The sequence below is a fragment of the Terrapene carolina genome, unplaced genomic scaffold (genome assembly GCF_002925995.2).
Source record: "Terrapene carolina triunguis isolate 2854851 unplaced genomic scaffold, T_m_triunguis-2.0 Scaffold102, whole genome shotgun sequence".
Taxonomy (NCBI): Eukaryota; Metazoa; Chordata; order Testudines; family Emydidae; genus Terrapene; species Terrapene triunguis.
In genome coordinates this window covers 5,001,732-5,018,668 of record NW_020664453.1, presented here as the reverse complement: position 1 = coordinate 5,018,668, position 16,937 = coordinate 5,001,732, and the positions used below count along the sequence as shown (strand labels likewise).

At 39.2% G+C, this 16,937-nt stretch overlaps 1 protein-coding gene across 4 annotated transcripts in view; it reads left to right on the top strand.

Annotated features, from left to right (window-relative positions):
* The window catches only part of LOC112104312 (oxysterol-binding protein-related protein 9), a 114,343-nt gene that overhangs the window by 93,862 nt on the left and 3,544 nt on the right, over positions 1–16,937 (top strand). For all 4 annotated transcript variants that reach the window (XM_026651745.1, XM_026651744.1, XM_026651742.1 and 1 more), the window contains 11 exons: positions 3,936–4,029; positions 4,821–4,925; positions 10,379–10,538; positions 11,501–11,613; positions 11,993–12,111; positions 13,564–13,649; positions 13,921–14,095; positions 15,287–15,371; positions 15,658–15,768; positions 16,203–16,266; positions 16,369–16,509. In XM_026651745.1, the coding sequence (XP_026507530.1) occupies positions 3,936–4,029; positions 4,821–4,925; positions 10,379–10,538; positions 11,501–11,613; positions 11,993–12,111; positions 13,564–13,649; positions 13,921–14,095; positions 15,287–15,371; positions 15,658–15,768; positions 16,203–16,266; positions 16,369–16,509 (1,253 nt within the window). The remainder of the gene's footprint in view (positions 1–3,935; positions 4,030–4,820; positions 4,926–10,378; positions 10,539–11,500; positions 11,614–11,992; positions 12,112–13,563; positions 13,650–13,920; positions 14,096–15,286; positions 15,372–15,657; positions 15,769–16,202; positions 16,267–16,368; positions 16,510–16,937) is intronic.

Sequence of the window (16,937 nt, the reverse complement as noted above, 5' to 3'; positions counted from 1 at the left end):
AGCCTAATGTAATTTCAAAAATCTATTTAACCCCACATAAATGGCTTCAGTAATGGGTATTCCACCAAAACCTAACACAAACTTCTGTCAGTGCACTTTTTTATCATTCATTTTGAAAGCTTCTATCTTCTGCCTAGTTATGGAAGTTTTTTAGCAATGTCTACATAAGGCATTGTCTTATGAACACTAAGACTTTTATTAAGAACTACTTTTGCGTTATAGTGGCAGTAGTACCTTCTTTGCTCAGATTAAGGCTTTCTGTTACAAACCTTAGTTACTGAGCTTTAATATCTTACCTGTTTAAAAACAGATGGGGCTGGCATGTGACCCAAATTGTCAGCCTATATGGAAATTTTGTGTTCTAATAGAAAAATTCCAATCCAGTGGGCCATGTTTGTTTCTGAGCTGTCAAATACTCAGTTCTGTGATACGGTTTCTTGGGGGGGAGCAGAATAATTAATGAAAATTTACAGGTGTGCAGTCCTGGAAATAGACAGTTAATTTGCTACTTGGGGTGGGGAGCCTGTGTGACAGTCAAAACATTCACTTTAAAAATTTGCTACTGATAATGTTCAGTAGTTCTTTCATAGTTAGGAATCACACTGAAGGTACTGGGTTAATTTTTCTACTCTAGTGCTACAGCTTCTTAAAGGTTCTAACATGAGGTTTGAATTTAGATTTAGCCTGTTGAAAGGGGAGAAATATGTTTTATTGATGCTACTGATTTCCATATAGAAATTGGAAAGTAAGTTGAATGAGAGGAAGAGGAAAGATTAAAAAAAATGTTGAAAACTAGATGTTTGCTTTTTGTTTTCTGACATTACAGCCAAATGCATTGCCAGTGAAGTCCTATGTACACAGAGGGTATGTCTATGCCGTGGAGATGTTTACACATCTGGTCTTGAGCTTGAGCCTAGGCTCTAGGACCCTGCGAGGTGGGAAGGTCCCAGACCTCAGGCTGCAGCCCGAGCTGGAATGTCTATATGCAGTTAATTAGACCCGCAGCCCAAGCCCCACAAGCCTTGGTCAGCTGGCACAGGCCAGTTGTGGGTGTCTAACTGCAGTGTAAACGTACCCAGAAGGTCTTGTTATATTAATTTTTAAAACTGTTCAAGGAATGATAGTTTTGTATCCCTAATGCAAAGAGGGAACTGAGGGAACTCTAAACAAAAGTAGTAATGGATTCTTAACTATCACATATAAACTGGTCCTGTGTTACATCAGCACTAACTGTAGAGAAGCAAATTTCTCAGAACCTTAGGAAGCTGCAGATTTCTCAACATTAGGAGGAGGAGAGCAGCTTCAATCTGAGCCAGGCAAATAACTGAATATGAATAACTTTGCTATCTTCAGTAGTCCACTGCCACCTAACATAACTAATACTCATTGAACTCTTTTACCACTAGATAAGGAAAAGGGAAGAGGGGGAGGCTATTACTACATTTAGCCTGCATCAAAACGTGAAGGTCCCTAAACATAAAGGGGAGTGAAGTAATAGGCTAAAGTAATGAGCATAGGCAGTACACCTCTACCCTGATATAACGCGGTCCTCTGGAGCCAAAAAAAATCTTACCACGCTATAGGTGAGACCGCGTTATATTGAACTTACTTTGACCCCCCTGCTCCTTGTCCCCTGACTGCCCCTTCCAGAGACCCCCAGGACCCCACCCCCTACCCAACCCCCCCTGTCCTCTGACTGCCCTGACCCCTATCCACACACCCCCCCACCCCCCTGACAGGCAGTAACCGGCAGGGGCGGGAAGCGAAGCAGCCTGGCCCCAGCCCACTTCACTCCGCCAGCTCCCAGCCGCGGCGCTCCGCTTCCCACTGCCGGTGAGTCGGGGAGGTTGGGGAAAGGACACCCCCCCCGTACTCAGCGGCGGTGGGAAGCGGAGCGCTGCGGCTGGGAGCTGGTGGAGTGGAGCGGGCTGGGGCAGGGCTGCTCCGCTTCCACCGCTGCCGTTGAGTGCGGGGAGGTTTGGGAAATGGCCCCCCCCCGTACACACCCGCGGTGGGAAGTGGAGCGCCGTGGCCCCAGCCCGCTCGGCTTTCCTTGCCCCAGCCGTGTCGCTGGGGGGGGGGGGTTGGGGAAAGGTCCTGCACTCGCCGGCGGAAGCAGAGCTGCCCCAGCCTGCTCCACTCTGCCAGCTCCCAGCTGCGGCGCTCCACTTCCCGCTGAAGGTGAGTATGGGGGGGCGTCCTTTCCCCAACCTCCCCACACTCACCGGCGGTGGGAAGCGGAGCGCTGTAGCTGGGAGCTGACACGCTGATCTGCCGGAGCGCTGCTTTACCACGTTGTATGCGAACCCGTGTTATATCAGGTCGCATTATATCGGGGTAGAGGTGTAGTTTATTTTTTTAAACATCTATCTTTTTAAATAGGGCATTTGTAAAAACAAAACACAACAACCACAACGGGCCATGAAAATGGTCTGAAAATAGAGCAGGGTTAAAGGTAAAGCTGGACTTAGATAAATGAGAGAAAGTAAGTGTAGATTTTTAAAAGAGACAGAGAATTAATAAAGGTGAATAAGGAAGGATGAAAAACATATATAAGCAAGAAAAATAGCAACGGATAAAATCTCATATTGGCTCCTATCCCTAGTCCTTGTTTAGTTATGCCCCAGTCTGGCATCAGGATTTTCTAGCACATCCATGCAGAGTTCTTGGGTATAAAATCTGCATGACCTTAAATAGCAAAATATTTGAGGTAGGGACAGGATCTACCTTTACATACCTAGTTAATAACAAAAACGAATATAGCTAGACTTGGCAGAATTCAATTTTATGTTTTTTTTTTATAATTTTGAGGATATCAAAGTTAAGTATTCTTTGAAAATTTAATTAGATTAAAAAGTGTTTACAGTTGCAGGAAATTGTCAGATAAATATTTGACAGTAGACAATGAAATTCAAAAAGTAAAGCTTTTTAAACTACTAAAACACAAATTGTCAATATCACATGTCAAAATACACAAAGTAAATATCCTTAAATCCGGAAAATAAACCTGTTTTTACTATTCACTGGTCCATTTGTAACCATCCTAATTCAAAAGTTTAAATCACTGGATTTTGACTCTAAGTTCTCAAGCAGCATTTTTCTTTTTCTATCTCTAAATTTCAGTTATCGATAGAAATATTTTTTCATTGGTTTATGTGTGTACAGTAAGATTGATGTTTACCGATATTTACCAATAAAAAGCCAATCCTTCCAAGCCTAAATATAGCAGTCCAAGACATTTGCATGTAAAGAGGCAGGGAGCCATAGGTATATTATATAACAAAATATTAGAACAGTGAAGTGAGGAACAATCATACAAGTTGTTTGGCTGAAAGGCCCTTGCATTGTACATTTCTAAGATGCTTGTTCTGCTAGGACCTGATCCAGTATCTACTGAAGTTAATAGATTCCCATTGACTTTAATGGAAGTTGGGTTGGGTTCAGAGTGCCTGTGTTGAGATGAATACTGTAAATCCATGAAAAATGCTTTTTGTCAAAGGTATGCCCAATAATGTGGTGGTGATTTTACAGTTTTATGTAGTTCCTTAGTGCAGTCTGGACAATGTTTTGTTTTCTAAATGATAGTTTACATATCTGATGGTCTTGTTGAAAAATTAGGCTCACTTCCTCCTCTGTGCACACAATGGCCATTAATGGGAGTTGCAGGGAATTGTAGAAACTGAAGCTGGGAAACTAGACTTCTTTACAGGAGAATTCAGGTTTACATCAAGTTGAGTTTAGTATATTTTAATTAAGTATTCTTTATAAAAAGTATTAACACTTGCAAAATAATTCATGTCTTCAACTGTTAATTTGTATGTCAAGTCTCTCTCAGGACTTCGCTGTCTTGCATTCAGGCATCTTCATACATGGAACACATTTTAGTGTATATATTAAAAAAAAAAAAAAAGCTTTAATTTATTTCTTTTTTTCAGAGTACTATTAACCCTGTTGATGCAGTGTATCAGCCTAGTCCTTTGGAACCTACAGTGATCACTACAATGCCCACCCAGACTGTCTTACCTCCAGGTACAGTACACAGACAGATGGTTCAGTAAAAATATTCATGTGGTTTTTACATTTAGCTGGTTTAAGCTACTGTCTTGTTCTTTGTAGCATATTTGCTATGAATGAATGAAAACTGTATACAATTGCAAAAAGGATGAGGGCTTATTTTTTAATGGGTTCTATCATCTGCATACATCTTCAGGCTTGTGAACTGGGTTATGTAGTCCATGTAACTATGGCACTTTAAGTACTCCTGTTCTTTTTATGGCACTTTATGACTCTTTAATAAAAATGAATATTTTTGGTTGTCTTTTTCACTGATCTTTATCTTTGGCTTTGTTCATTTCAGTTCCAAAAAAAAAAGGGTCTTTAGAGACTATACATCTCAATTTTTTTAAAAGTTTGCAGGGAACGCTTTGCTATCCATTAGAGAGTTAACTTCCTTATGTATATTCCTTTCTTCTTTACTCCTTTTCCCTATGGCAGTCCCCTTACTATGTCCCCTATTTGGATACATTGTATTGCAGGAACAATATAATATGAAAATATATAAACCAGAAATTATAAAGGGGTTTTTTTTTTGGCTGGGGGGGAGTAAGACTTTCTAACCAGCTTCACGGATTGATAAATAGGAAAGATGAACAGCAAAGAAGGAAATAATCATATATTTCTCTTTAAAGAATGGCAACAATTGTCTATATCATGGCTATCAAAGGTATTGTAAAACTACTAGGGGTTTCCTTCCATACCAAAGCAGGGATCTGTTGCTTATATGTGTTTGTTTTCTTTTTATATATTGAAATACCTTCTAGAGCCTGCTCAGTTGTTGAAATCAGAGCAGCGACCTTCGTCCTTGGCAGTTGGGCCTGTAGTAACATCACTAGGAAACCATCAGATTCCAACACCAAATAGTACAGGTATAGTTCTGTGTGGCTATCTTTCATGTTAAAGTATTAATTTTTTTTAAATGTAAACTGAATTTTGTAGAATTTATATTTGATGTTGTCTTTAGATAGAAAGTTACATTGTATAATGTAAGTATAAAAAAAAACCATTTCTAGCTACATTTTCCCTTATCTTGAACTTTCACCTTAGCTACCATTTTAATGCTGCTGATATTCAATTGGACATAATTTTTTTAAATTACCTGTGCTAGTCCTACCCAAGTAAACTTCTAGGATTATTTAAACTAAATTTATCTTAAGTGTGTCACTTAAGCAAGAGATGCCCATTCAGCACATGACCATAGACTATATTTGCTCCTAATACCATACTTTATAATGAACTCGCATCCCATATCTCCTGCACATGCAGATCTGTCTATCTCTGTAGTGATTGCCTGGCTGTCACTTACCTTGACTCTACTGAAATCCTCAACCACGCTTTCATCTCCCTTCCTTCCTTTTCTCTGGCCTCTAAAGTTCTCTTTCCCCTACCCCCAAATTTTAACATTTCTGTAATCCTACTGCCCTGGCTACCTTTTCACATATATAAAGGATTGTTTAAATTGCTCCATGAGATCAACATTCATTTCGGGATGTGTTTAAAATCAATTTTGCTCCACTCTATTTGAGGAACCATACCTCTACATACTCCCTTCCTTTGCTTATCTCTATCCCTTCCACATTCTTGCTACTGTTGGTATGAGATTTTTGCTGTTTCAGCCATCAGAGACAGCCCCTCTGTCTTTAAGCCTCATGGACTCCTCCATCTCCTCTTATGTCGGAGGACAGCAAATAGGGCTTGTACCTTTTTAAATAATAGCGAGGTATTAACTGTGTAATTGTTTAATCTTGTAAACTATTTTGAGATAATGTATATAAAATATAAATTTGCAAAATTAAAGTGTTAATGATATGAAAGATATCTAAATCAAGTTAATATTTTTTGAAATGTACAAGGTTTTTCTTGAGCATTGTAGCTTTCTAGCTGCTAAAATTTAACATTCATAATTATCAAAATGCTGGAGTTGTAACTATTTAAGTTGTCCTTTACAATTTTTAATTCTTTATTAAACAGAGCTTTAGAATTCATATTTTCTCTATTTTCATAACCGTTACAGTACTAATGGCCCAGCACTACAATATTTGAAAGAACTTTAACAGTGAGCATTAGTTTATATCTTAAATATATAGTTTTTTTTTACAAATACAATGATATAATTTTGCCTCAAACATAGCTTTGGAGTGTCTCATTTACTACTGTTGTTGTTTGCCTGGTCTTCAGATTAGTGAAGTGTGATCTAGTTGTTTTGCACTCAGAACCTAACTTGCCTTTTGGTTAGGACTGCTTCTGTATTGGGCATCTGACCCCTTCCTGTACAAAACATATCAACTCTGAATTACTAGACTGAGACTTAAGACATTCATCTAGCATATTAGAGAGACAGGAAAATGTGGTGCATCTGTGGTAGTCAAAAAATAGTTTTCAGACAAGTAGTGTATTTCTGCTCAGTAAATAGTGCTGCCTTAATTAACAGTTGTGCTTCATTACTTTATTTTAGACCTTCGATGTAACGGAATCTCTAGAATTTTGCAGCACTGATATTGTGAGCCCAAGAACCTAAAACCATCTATTCTGTGTGTTTGAAGGATTGAAGGCAGGGTCAGAACCACAGTCAACTAGCACTTAAAAATACAGCCTAATTCACATTTATAATATCAACAATGCCAACAGCTGGCCATAAGGGTTTTTAAAAATTGCACTAGTGTTCACTTTTTAGTTCAAAAAAGGAATTATGGTCTTGTAGGAATGCCCAATTAGGCTTTTAAATTTGGGGTAGTGGTATGTGGTTAGGTGAATTTCCATGCTATCACTGACTTCATGGGGAAATGGAACTTTTTTATTTTTCGAGGTTTAAAAGCTGACTAATATCCAGTCCTCTTTCCCCCCCACCTCCTCTTTTCCCTCTGTTGTCCCCCTTATACTTCTCCCTTTTGTCTCTAATATGATCCCCCAAAATGGGAAGAACATAGGAATTGTCTTGTTGGATCAGACATGAGGCCTGTCTAGTCTAGACTCTTAATAGTGGGCAGCACCATTTGCTTCAGAGGAAGGTATTAGAACCCAGCAGTACGCAGATCTGTCCCCCACATTAGGTCTCAGCCTGATCCCCAATAAAGAGAGGCTTAAACACTGAAGTACGAGGTTTGATATCCCCCCTTCACAAACTTTTTGTTGTGGTGAATTACTCTTCATCAATACAAATATACAATTTCTATTTTAATCTTAAATTCTTGGCCTCAGATACTTAATGTGGCAGTGAGTTCCACAATTTTGTGTGTTATATAAAAAGTATTTTTATTGGTTTTGAATTTTCCGCCTTTTTAATTTAATTGAATGCCCCTTGTTATGAGACAAAGGGAACAAAGTTAGGTATCTACCTTCTATAAACTCTTATGTCCCCTCTTAGTCATCTCTTTTATAATGTAAACAATCCCAATCTTTTCAATCTTACTTCATATGAGAGTTTTTCCAGGCCCTTGATCATTCTCGTTGCCATTTTCTGAAATCCCTTTACTTTTGCAATATCCTTTTTCAGATGAAATAGTATTTCAGATGAGGCTGAACTGTTGAAGTATATTATAATATTCTCTGTATTATTCATGATTTCATTCCTTATGCAAGCTCTAATGCACTGTTGCTTTTTTGACCACAACTATGCATTGGGTAGCGGTCTTTACTGAGCTATCTACACTGACTCTTGGGTCCTCTTCTTGATATGATAGATTTACCTGATTAATTTAGAACCTTCTAAGGTGTACAAGTAGTTTTAAATTTTTCCCTCCAGTGTGTATTGCTTTCATTTGTTGACGCTGAATTTCATTTGTCATTGTGTTGCCCATTCACTCTGGGTCTTGAAGTTCCTCACAGTCTTCATTGGTCCTGACTACTCAGAGTAACTGTCATCTGCAAATGTTGCTTTCTCACTACTCGCCTCTCTCCCCAGCTCATTCATAAATACATTAAACAGCCCTGGACTGACAACAGAACCTTGAGGCAACTGATGTAACATTTTGCTCTGGTCAGAATTGACTATTTAATCCTTCTTTTTTTCTATCTTCTAGCCAGTTTTTGATCCATGAGAGTATGCTGCCTTTTACCCCATGACTACTTACCTTCCTTAGTAGCCTGTTTGTGAGATAAAGGTCAAAGGTTTTTGAGAAGTCTTAAATAAATTATATGATCTCGTTCTCTTTTATCCACTACTTTACTTTACTGAGATTCATAGACTCATAGACTCATAGACTTTAAGGTCAGAAGGGACCAATATGGTCATCTAGTCTGACCCCCTGCATGATGCAGGCCACAAAAGCTGACCCCACCACTTTCCCTTAGCTCTGCTGTTGAAGTCTCCAGATCGTGATCTAAAGACTTCAAGACGCAGAGAATCTTCCAGCTTGCGACCCCTGCCCTATGCTGCGGAGGAAGGCGAAAAACCTCCAGGGCCACTGCCAATCTACCCTGGAGGAAAATTCCTTCCCGACCCCAAATATGGCGATCAGCAGAACCCCGAGCATACAGGCAAGATTCTCTAGCCAGACCCTCATTTGACCAGCGATGGCCGTTATTGCCTAATTGATTAGAATCACGTAATCCCATCAAACCATTCCCTCCATAAACTTATCTAGCCTAATCTTGAAGCCAGATGTTCCAAAAGTTTTAAGAAATTAGTGAGACACTATTTTCATGCTGGTTAGACTCTGTTATGATCTTCCAGGTGTACAATTAATGAAAAGTCTATAGCTGTGTCCTTCCCCCACTGTAATGCAAAATAAATTTACACACTTATCTGAGGTTCCTTCCCCTGCATCATGGGATTAAGTGGAGTGCGATGGAGACTCAAACAGGTCTCAGCTTGCAGCATATCTGGACCCCTTTGCCCCATGTCCGCATCCTCTTCCTCCTCCACCACCTCCTCACTGTTCATGGCAGGATTCTGTGACTCGGGCTCCTCAGGGGTGTGTGAGGTGGGGGTGGGGTCTCCAGCAAGTTTGGCATACAGATCTTTGTACAAGTGGGAGGTGTGCAGCTCAGCACTGGATCAGTTGTTGGCCTCCCTGGCCTTCTGATATGCCTGTCACAGTTCTTTTACTTTCCTGTGTTACTGCTGCTGATCCCCTTCTGCATCCCCTGTGCAATCTCCTCATAGATGTCCATGCTTCTACAACTGGTCCATAGCTGTGCTTGCACAGTCTCTTCTCCCCACAGGCCCAGGAGATCCAATATCTCTCGTCTACTCTAAGCCAGAGCATGTCTGGAGCGTGTAGCCAGCACGTTCAGCTGGGCAGTTGCACGTGACGGAGAGCTGCCTAGGTGGCTTGCCCAGGTGGACAGTCAGGAAAAGGCATTTCAAAAATTTGCAAGGTTTTAAAGAGGGGACTGGGGGCTTCTGTTCTCCATGACCTCTGGACAGTGGAGTTCACAATTGTGACCAGAGCTGTCAGTGTCTGGCATTGTGGGACAGCTTCTCGAGGACTGCTAGGGTTGACACAGGTAATGCAGTGTGTACATTCGCGCTTAGGAAGTGGTGCTCTTGTGTTGGTTTAACGGAGGGCTTACATCCGGGGAGACTAATTTAAGTGTCAACACACAACTAGGTCAACACAAGGGGACTTACATTGACCTAATTTTGTAATGTAGACCAGGCCCAAGATTCTAGGATTGTAACAATAGAAGTGACTAGACAATTGCCTCCACCCACTGCAAAGAAAGTATTTCCATCCTAACTCTGTGTCATCAACTGCCTGTGACAGTGTTTTTTGTTACTTTGAATTTTATAATAAAATTGCAGGTCTGATCATTTTTGGTAACCTAGAAACATTTTAAGAACAGAAGGCTAGGTAGCCCCTACATATGTGGCTATTTTTACGTTGGCTGTTCTTTGTCTCGGCAAGCATCTGTTTTCTTACCTTTTATTAGGAATGTCATTGCCTAAAGTTGGGCTCCCAAATCCATATTTAGGCTCCTAAATAAATGTGACCTGATTTTTTTAAAAGATGTTGAGCACCTGCATTTCCCATAAACTTCATTGAGATTTCTTTAGGAGCTGTATGTTGTTACCACCTCTGACAAGTAGGCCTAGTTTATTTAAGAGGCTACCCATTCTAACTTCAGGCACACAGTTTTGGAAAATTTTGGCCTTGTACTCTACCTCATTAGTCATTCCTGGTAACGTATTTTGTATTATCTGTTGTGTGAAATTACATGTGTACCTGACTGATACTGATTCTTAATTTTATAGATTCTCCTAGTTTCTAAACTCTGCTAATGTCTTAATCAACTTGATTAATCCGGTTAGTAGATTAGAAATGGCTGGTTTAAAAATCAATAAAGCTTTTTCAAAGCTCAGATTTCTTTAATTTCATAGGAAGTGGGCAGTCGGCACCCAGCAGCAGTTTAACCTCTCCGAGCCACGTCAATCTGTCTCCAAATACAGTTCCAGATTTTTCTTACTCCAGCAGTGAAGATGAGTTCTATGATGCTGATGAATTCTATCAGAACAGTTCTTCCCCAAAGCGATGCATTGAGTAAGTAGTGAAAGAACACAGAGCCTTATTGAACAGAGTTTCTAGAAGTGTAAGAAGCTATCTGTGTGGGTGTTTGGGAGTAATCCTGAAACCCTGGATGTGTTTCCTAATAATGGGTTCATGGTGTGTTTAGGTTTGGCAAGCTGGTCAGTGGGCTAGTCAATTGATTGACTATTATTTGATCACTGACAAATTTTCCAGCAAGAATGCCCTGCCCTGATGTAGCCTGTGGCTTGCCTTCTTTCATGTTTTAGAAGTTAATTTGATTGTCTTTTGCATTTTTCTGAGTTAAAAGAACTCAGTTAAGTTTTGTTTTTTTTTTCATTAGGTATGAGTATTTAAGGCTAAGTCTATTGGAGACCATAAGGTCTTACTCTTTTTTGTTACTGTTCTAATAAATTAATGCTTTAAAATATTTGACCATTTTTTACATTTGACCAATATTTGACTTGTTAATTGACAAGTTATTTTTGGACTGGTTAAATGCCCAACCTGAGGTGTATTGCAGCAATTGGTAGATAACCAATGTCCTTCCTTTCCTAACACCTCCATCTTTTTTAAAAATTTTTAATAATTTCTGTTTCCATTTACTCTTGCCATTTGGGGAATTTTGAGAGTAAACTAACTTTTTTTTTAATTATTGCTATTCACCTTTGAGAAATAATAAATGTATTTGAAACTATCCCTTTTGTGTGTGCATTTAGAATTTTTGTATGGGTTTCATTCTGAGTCCCACTTTGGAGATTTTACCCAATCAGTAGGCCACATTCTGATTGAAGTATTATATTATGTGAAGCTGCATATATCATTCTAGCTTCTGAATATTCCAGTGTCTTGCAATTTCTCCATAAATGCACTTCTCGAGTAATCAGCCCCCATGTAAATGTTTAATTTAGTTAAATCCTAATATTTTGCCCTGAAATAAATGCTCTGAATCATGAGAACTTGATGCCTTTCTGTAGCTCCTCAGGATCTGCAGCAGTCCTGACTCGCAGCAGCACAGGAAGTAGTTTGAAACGCCCAGACACCACAGAATCCCTTAATTCTTCCATGTCTAATGGGACAAATGATGCTGGTAAGAGAATTGCATTACCTCTTTTCTTCAGTATGAATCCAGGTATATTTATTGTAGTGCTTAATAAAAAGTTTCTAATAGCTTGTTTTTGCAAAAAAGAGGGTTCAGTCTCTGTCATAATCTTAAGAGTAGGTGAATGTTTCAGCACTTGTGAAAGTTTCTTTTTATTTATATGGTTAAATCCTAAAATATTTTTTGTGATCTCTGTATTTTTCAACAAGGCTTTATTCAATGAAACAATAAAGAAAATTCATCTGTATGTTAAATAAAATATGTGCTCTGTTAGGACTTATTGATGTAAGTTCTATTTTGAATATTGTATTTTTGGGGGGGGGGATATTTTAAGAAACATAATGAGCAGAGTGGACTTCTTTTTTAGATCTCTTTGATCCTCTTGATGATAGAGATGATGATGGTGAAGGAGAGTCAGTGGAAGAACATAAGAGTGTTATTATGCATCTTTTATCACAGGTTAGACTAGGAATGGATCTAACAAAGGTAAGACTCAAAGGCAGTACTTCATGAAAAATCTGAATGCTGTGTAAATGGAATATTGCTACAATATTGTGTTGGGTGAGGCTTTTAATGAATGAGGGTGTTTATTAGGATATTACACTTCTGATACTATTGCAACTATATTTGTTGTTCTGATAAGTTTTAACTGTTTCAGCCTCCCTATAGATTACTCTTTTTGTGCTATTCCTTTAGTGGATCTGTCTCAATGTAGAGGTGGGAAAGTGGATAAGTTTAATGCTGACAACACTAATTGAATGACTAAATCCCAGGAGCTGGGGAAGCAATTTACCAGCAAAAGTGATCATTTGCTCATTCTGATCCCCTAGATCATTTGTGATCCCCTAAACTACCCATGGACTTGGGATAAGAGAAGGAAGATCTGTAGAGGCAGTACCTTTCCTCCTGCCTCCTCTTGTCCTCATACCCCAAAGCAGAGATGCACAAGATCAAGGTGTCCTTGTCAAATTAACAAGTGTTTGATCAGTTTCACCACTGCTGTTCAGTTTTAGGCAGCTGTGAAACTGACAAGAATTATGTCCAGAACTTTTTCAGTCTGTGGCATCATGGCAGCCTGCCAGGACTGCTGAGGACCTGGGTAGCTCTGAGTCCTCAGTAGCTCACAAGACCTGGGAGAGCTGGCTTCCAGGCGCCCTGGCTCCCTGACAGTGTGCCAGGAAGTCAAGATCCTCAACAGCTTGCCTGCCTGGCTGAAGGGGAGTCTGGGAGAACTGGCTGCAAAGTTGTGAGGCTCCTATCTTAGTAAGCAGCTGAGGTGCCAGTGGGCAAACTGGCAGGAAATCAGGCAGTTTTCGGATAGAAACCTGCCTGAGTTCTGTTGGAAATTCCTTTAGAATCTGTTTCTGTGAAAGGATTTGATTTCAGTGAATCAGCAAATTCTGACAAACTTTTCAATTGAATTTTTCCAACCAACTCTACGTAACACCAAATGTGTGGCTAGATGCTTAAATAATCCATGATTTCCTGTCTCACAAATCACAGCACGGGAGTGGAGTAGAGAAGCAGTTTATCCTCAAATGCTTTTGTTAATATGGCCGTAGTTTCATGGCACAGATTTGAGCTTCACAGTATGTTTTTGGATCATATATTTAAATTTTTGTAGAGGCCGTATGATAAATTTATGCAATTACCCTTTAAATGTGAACTGTCTGCATATATGTAAGATAGTGTTGTTAACAACAATCTCCATTTACTAGTGATATATAGAGGTCTGTTTTGCTTTTATTTCTTTTTCTACATAACTTTAGTTACCTTTATTGCCCAGTAAGTAATTAATGTTGGTTCATCTTTAATTCCCTTCTCTAGTTCCCTGAACCTGATGGGTTTTTAGCAATATGTCAATACTGTGGAGTTGGCGTTCTCTAGATACTAAAATACTAGCGTTCTAAGAGTTTTGAGGTATTGTTCTTTCTTCAGGTGGTTCTCCCAACTTTTATTCTGGAAAGAAGATCACTTTTGGAAATGTATGCTGACTTTTTTGCACATCCGGACTTATTTGTGAGGTATTTGATTTAAGTACAGTATTAATCAGTTCTGATATTGCCTTGTGCAGTTTCAAGAGTATATGCTTACTGTTTTGAAGACTGTTTGATCTTTATCCAAACTATGAAAAGTGCATCTATATACCATCTAATCTGCCTTTCGTTTTTCAAAAAGCTCTTCTCAATCTGAGTTTAAATTAAAAAACACTGGAGTGTTAATTTTATGTTTTACTCTTTCAAACAGCAGTGGCTTACTTTAGTGTTTAGTAATGATACTTTTTCCCTCCTCTAGTATTAGTGACCAAAAGGATCCAAAGGACCGAATGGTTCAAGTAGTTAGATGGTACCTCTCAGCTTTTCATGCGGGAAGGAAAGGATCTGTTGCTAAAAAGCCTTACAATCCCATTTTGGGCGAGATTTTCCGGTGTCATTGGATATTGCCAAATGCTGAAAATGAAGATAATATGGTTAGTTTTGTGGTGGTGTTCTTTACTGCTTAAAATGTGTGCTAATAATTCCTCTAATCTCTGAGTAGAATGGCATGGGGTTTGTACCGGGGGCAAACCATGTAAAATATTGTGATTCTTTTCCTAATGGAAGTTTCCCCACCCTCCTTTTTAGGGCAGACTTCTCAATTGTGTGTTATTTTACAAACAATTTGTAATTTCAGTAGTTAATTTCTTAAGAATCCTTTGACATGCAGAAAGTATTCTGTGTTAATTCCGTCCAGTCCCAAGGATACATTCCTTGGTCTTAAGAACTGCAGATTTAGTCATTTTTCTAGTCACTTGCAGTCTAGATCAGCAGCCTTAACAGGGTTTCCTCTTTACCACTTGGAGCCAGACCTTTGACCCTAAACTGGATTCATTTTCCTCTTAGAAATCTTACTTATGATTTTGAAGGCTAGAGCATTTCATATTTTAAAATCTTTCCAAAGATCTAGATCCTGAGATTAAATGACAGGGAAAGAGATGGTCAGAAATCCAATTCTGCAACTCTTTCTTCCTCCTGCAGAGTGCTCAGACATGGCTGTCAGATAAAGGCCACAAACTGCAGCACTCCTCTGGTCACAAACAGAAAGACCAGCTCTGTTGTCCAGTCAGTCTGGGCAAGCTGGGGAAGCGCAGCCTGAAGCATTCTGATGTGTCAGCTGTGTGCATGTACCAAAGGCAGCAAGACACCCTTCTGCTGCTAGAGGAAAGGCTGCAGCAGTTTAAAATGCAGCATCTCAGGTTCCCTGAGTGCCAGCTTCTCAGATCCTCCTAGCTCACCCAGACTTCCCCAGCCTGGAAGGTATAAAATGTATCATAGGGGGTTTAGATAGCAAGGTGTGAACTCAGAAGTCATCTATCCTAGATATTTGTGAGCCATCACTGTAATCCCTGAGCACCTTCCAAACACTATATATGTATCTATAATCAAATTGATTCTGGAAATTGGGATGTTCGCCAAAAGGCCCAGCATCAGTGGGTTCATATCTTTCCTCTTCAAACCAGCAAACCGACAACTATATTGAAGCTGCACCATGTTAAGATTCTAAAATTGTGTTAAGTGATGGATAGTTCTCATTAGAAGCTACTTCAATGGACCATGTCTCAGATATTTTTGAAAACTGTATGTACCATGTCAAATGAAGGCAACTCTTAACTTGTTTGCAGGAGCCTGTTTCAGAGGGACCAATTCCTTGGGTTACCAAAAACAGTGTGACGTTTGTAGCAGAGCAGGTCTCTCACCACCCTCCAAGTAAGTTGCTATCCCACTGGAGTTTTATACTATTGGACAGGAACTGATTAACAGTGAAGTGAGTTTTTAAGGTTTGACCTTGAATTAATATTTTCTGTTTAGCAATGAATTTTCAATCTGAAATTTTTCTCTCCTTAGACCATTTTTCTGGGAAGTAAATTGCAGTCTCGCTCTTCCTCTTCACCCCTTTCACCTCCCCTGCAATATCTTGTAATTTATTTGAATGTAAAAATTCCTTCTAATTATTGTAAATGTCTTGTTGTGTTCTTACTTTTTTTTTCTTAAGTTTCAGCGTTTTATGCCGAGTGTTTTAGCAAGAGAATACAATTCAATGCTCACATCTGGACCAAGTCAAAATTCTTGGGGATGTCTATTGGTGTTCATAATATAGGGCAAGGTAAGTGTGTGTATGTAGTTTAAAAGGTAAACTCTTGAGCTAACAGTTTCTTAATGCTCAATTTTCATTGTGTAGAAAAAGCAATTTCTACAAACTTCTTGCAATGTATTACTCATTCTCAATAAAATTACCGATGACTTGACCGAGTAGCTGCTTAAGCAGTCTTGTCAGTGGCTTGAGACCCAGGATCCATTTCCAATGCATCACGGACTCAGCTTGTCCCTGAGTGAGCCACTTTTCAGAGGTGCTGAATGTCCACACCTCCCATTGACAGCAGTAGGAATTACCAGTGCTCGGCTCCTCTGAAAATCAGGCCTTTATCCTCTTTATTTTTGTAATACTTAGTTTGTCAAGTGCTTTGAGATTTCTATATGAAATGTCCTCTACAAGTGCTGCTGATTATTAGTACAGTGGTAATTTTTTCTTTCTGACAGGTTGTGTGACATGCCTAGATTATGATGAGCACTATATTTTGACTTTCCCCAATGGTTATGGAAGGCAAGTAAATGCTATACCTCTTTGTCTTTAAAAATGTTTGAGATGGCAATGAGCACCTGTTTCTTTTAAGTTTTTGAAAAGTGCAATTGTTTATCATTGCAGATCTATTCTCACAGTGCCATGGATAGAACTGGGTGGAGAATGCAGTATTAGTTGCTCAAAAACAGGCTACAATGCTAACATCGTCTTCCACACAAAACCTTTCTATGGAGGAAAGAAGCATAGAGTTACAGCTGAAATTTTGTAAGCTTTTTTTTCTCTTTCAGTCTTGCTCCATTTGTGTAAATGCTCACAATCGTTTTTTCATAGAGTAATTTAGAGGGCTGTACTCAATATCTCCAACTATAGTAAAAGATTGTATCCAGGTCATTGTTCCCAGTTGTGGGCCACCAGATTAGTCTGGGCATATCAAGTCAGATGATGTGCATTAGGATGTAAGGAAAGCTGCTTGAACCTGGATCTATCATGCCCTACTGCAAAAATGTTCCTGACTCCTTTTGCAGGAATAGACGGATTCTGCCCATATACCAAAATATTTAATTATATTTTACATACCTAGCAGCAAAACCTTTATTATAGAAACGATTATGCTTTAGTTCCACTCCTAAAAGATCTTTTCTATAATGTTGCTGGCGTAGAATAGCGTCTCCGTTTCACCCTGGGCCTCTGTA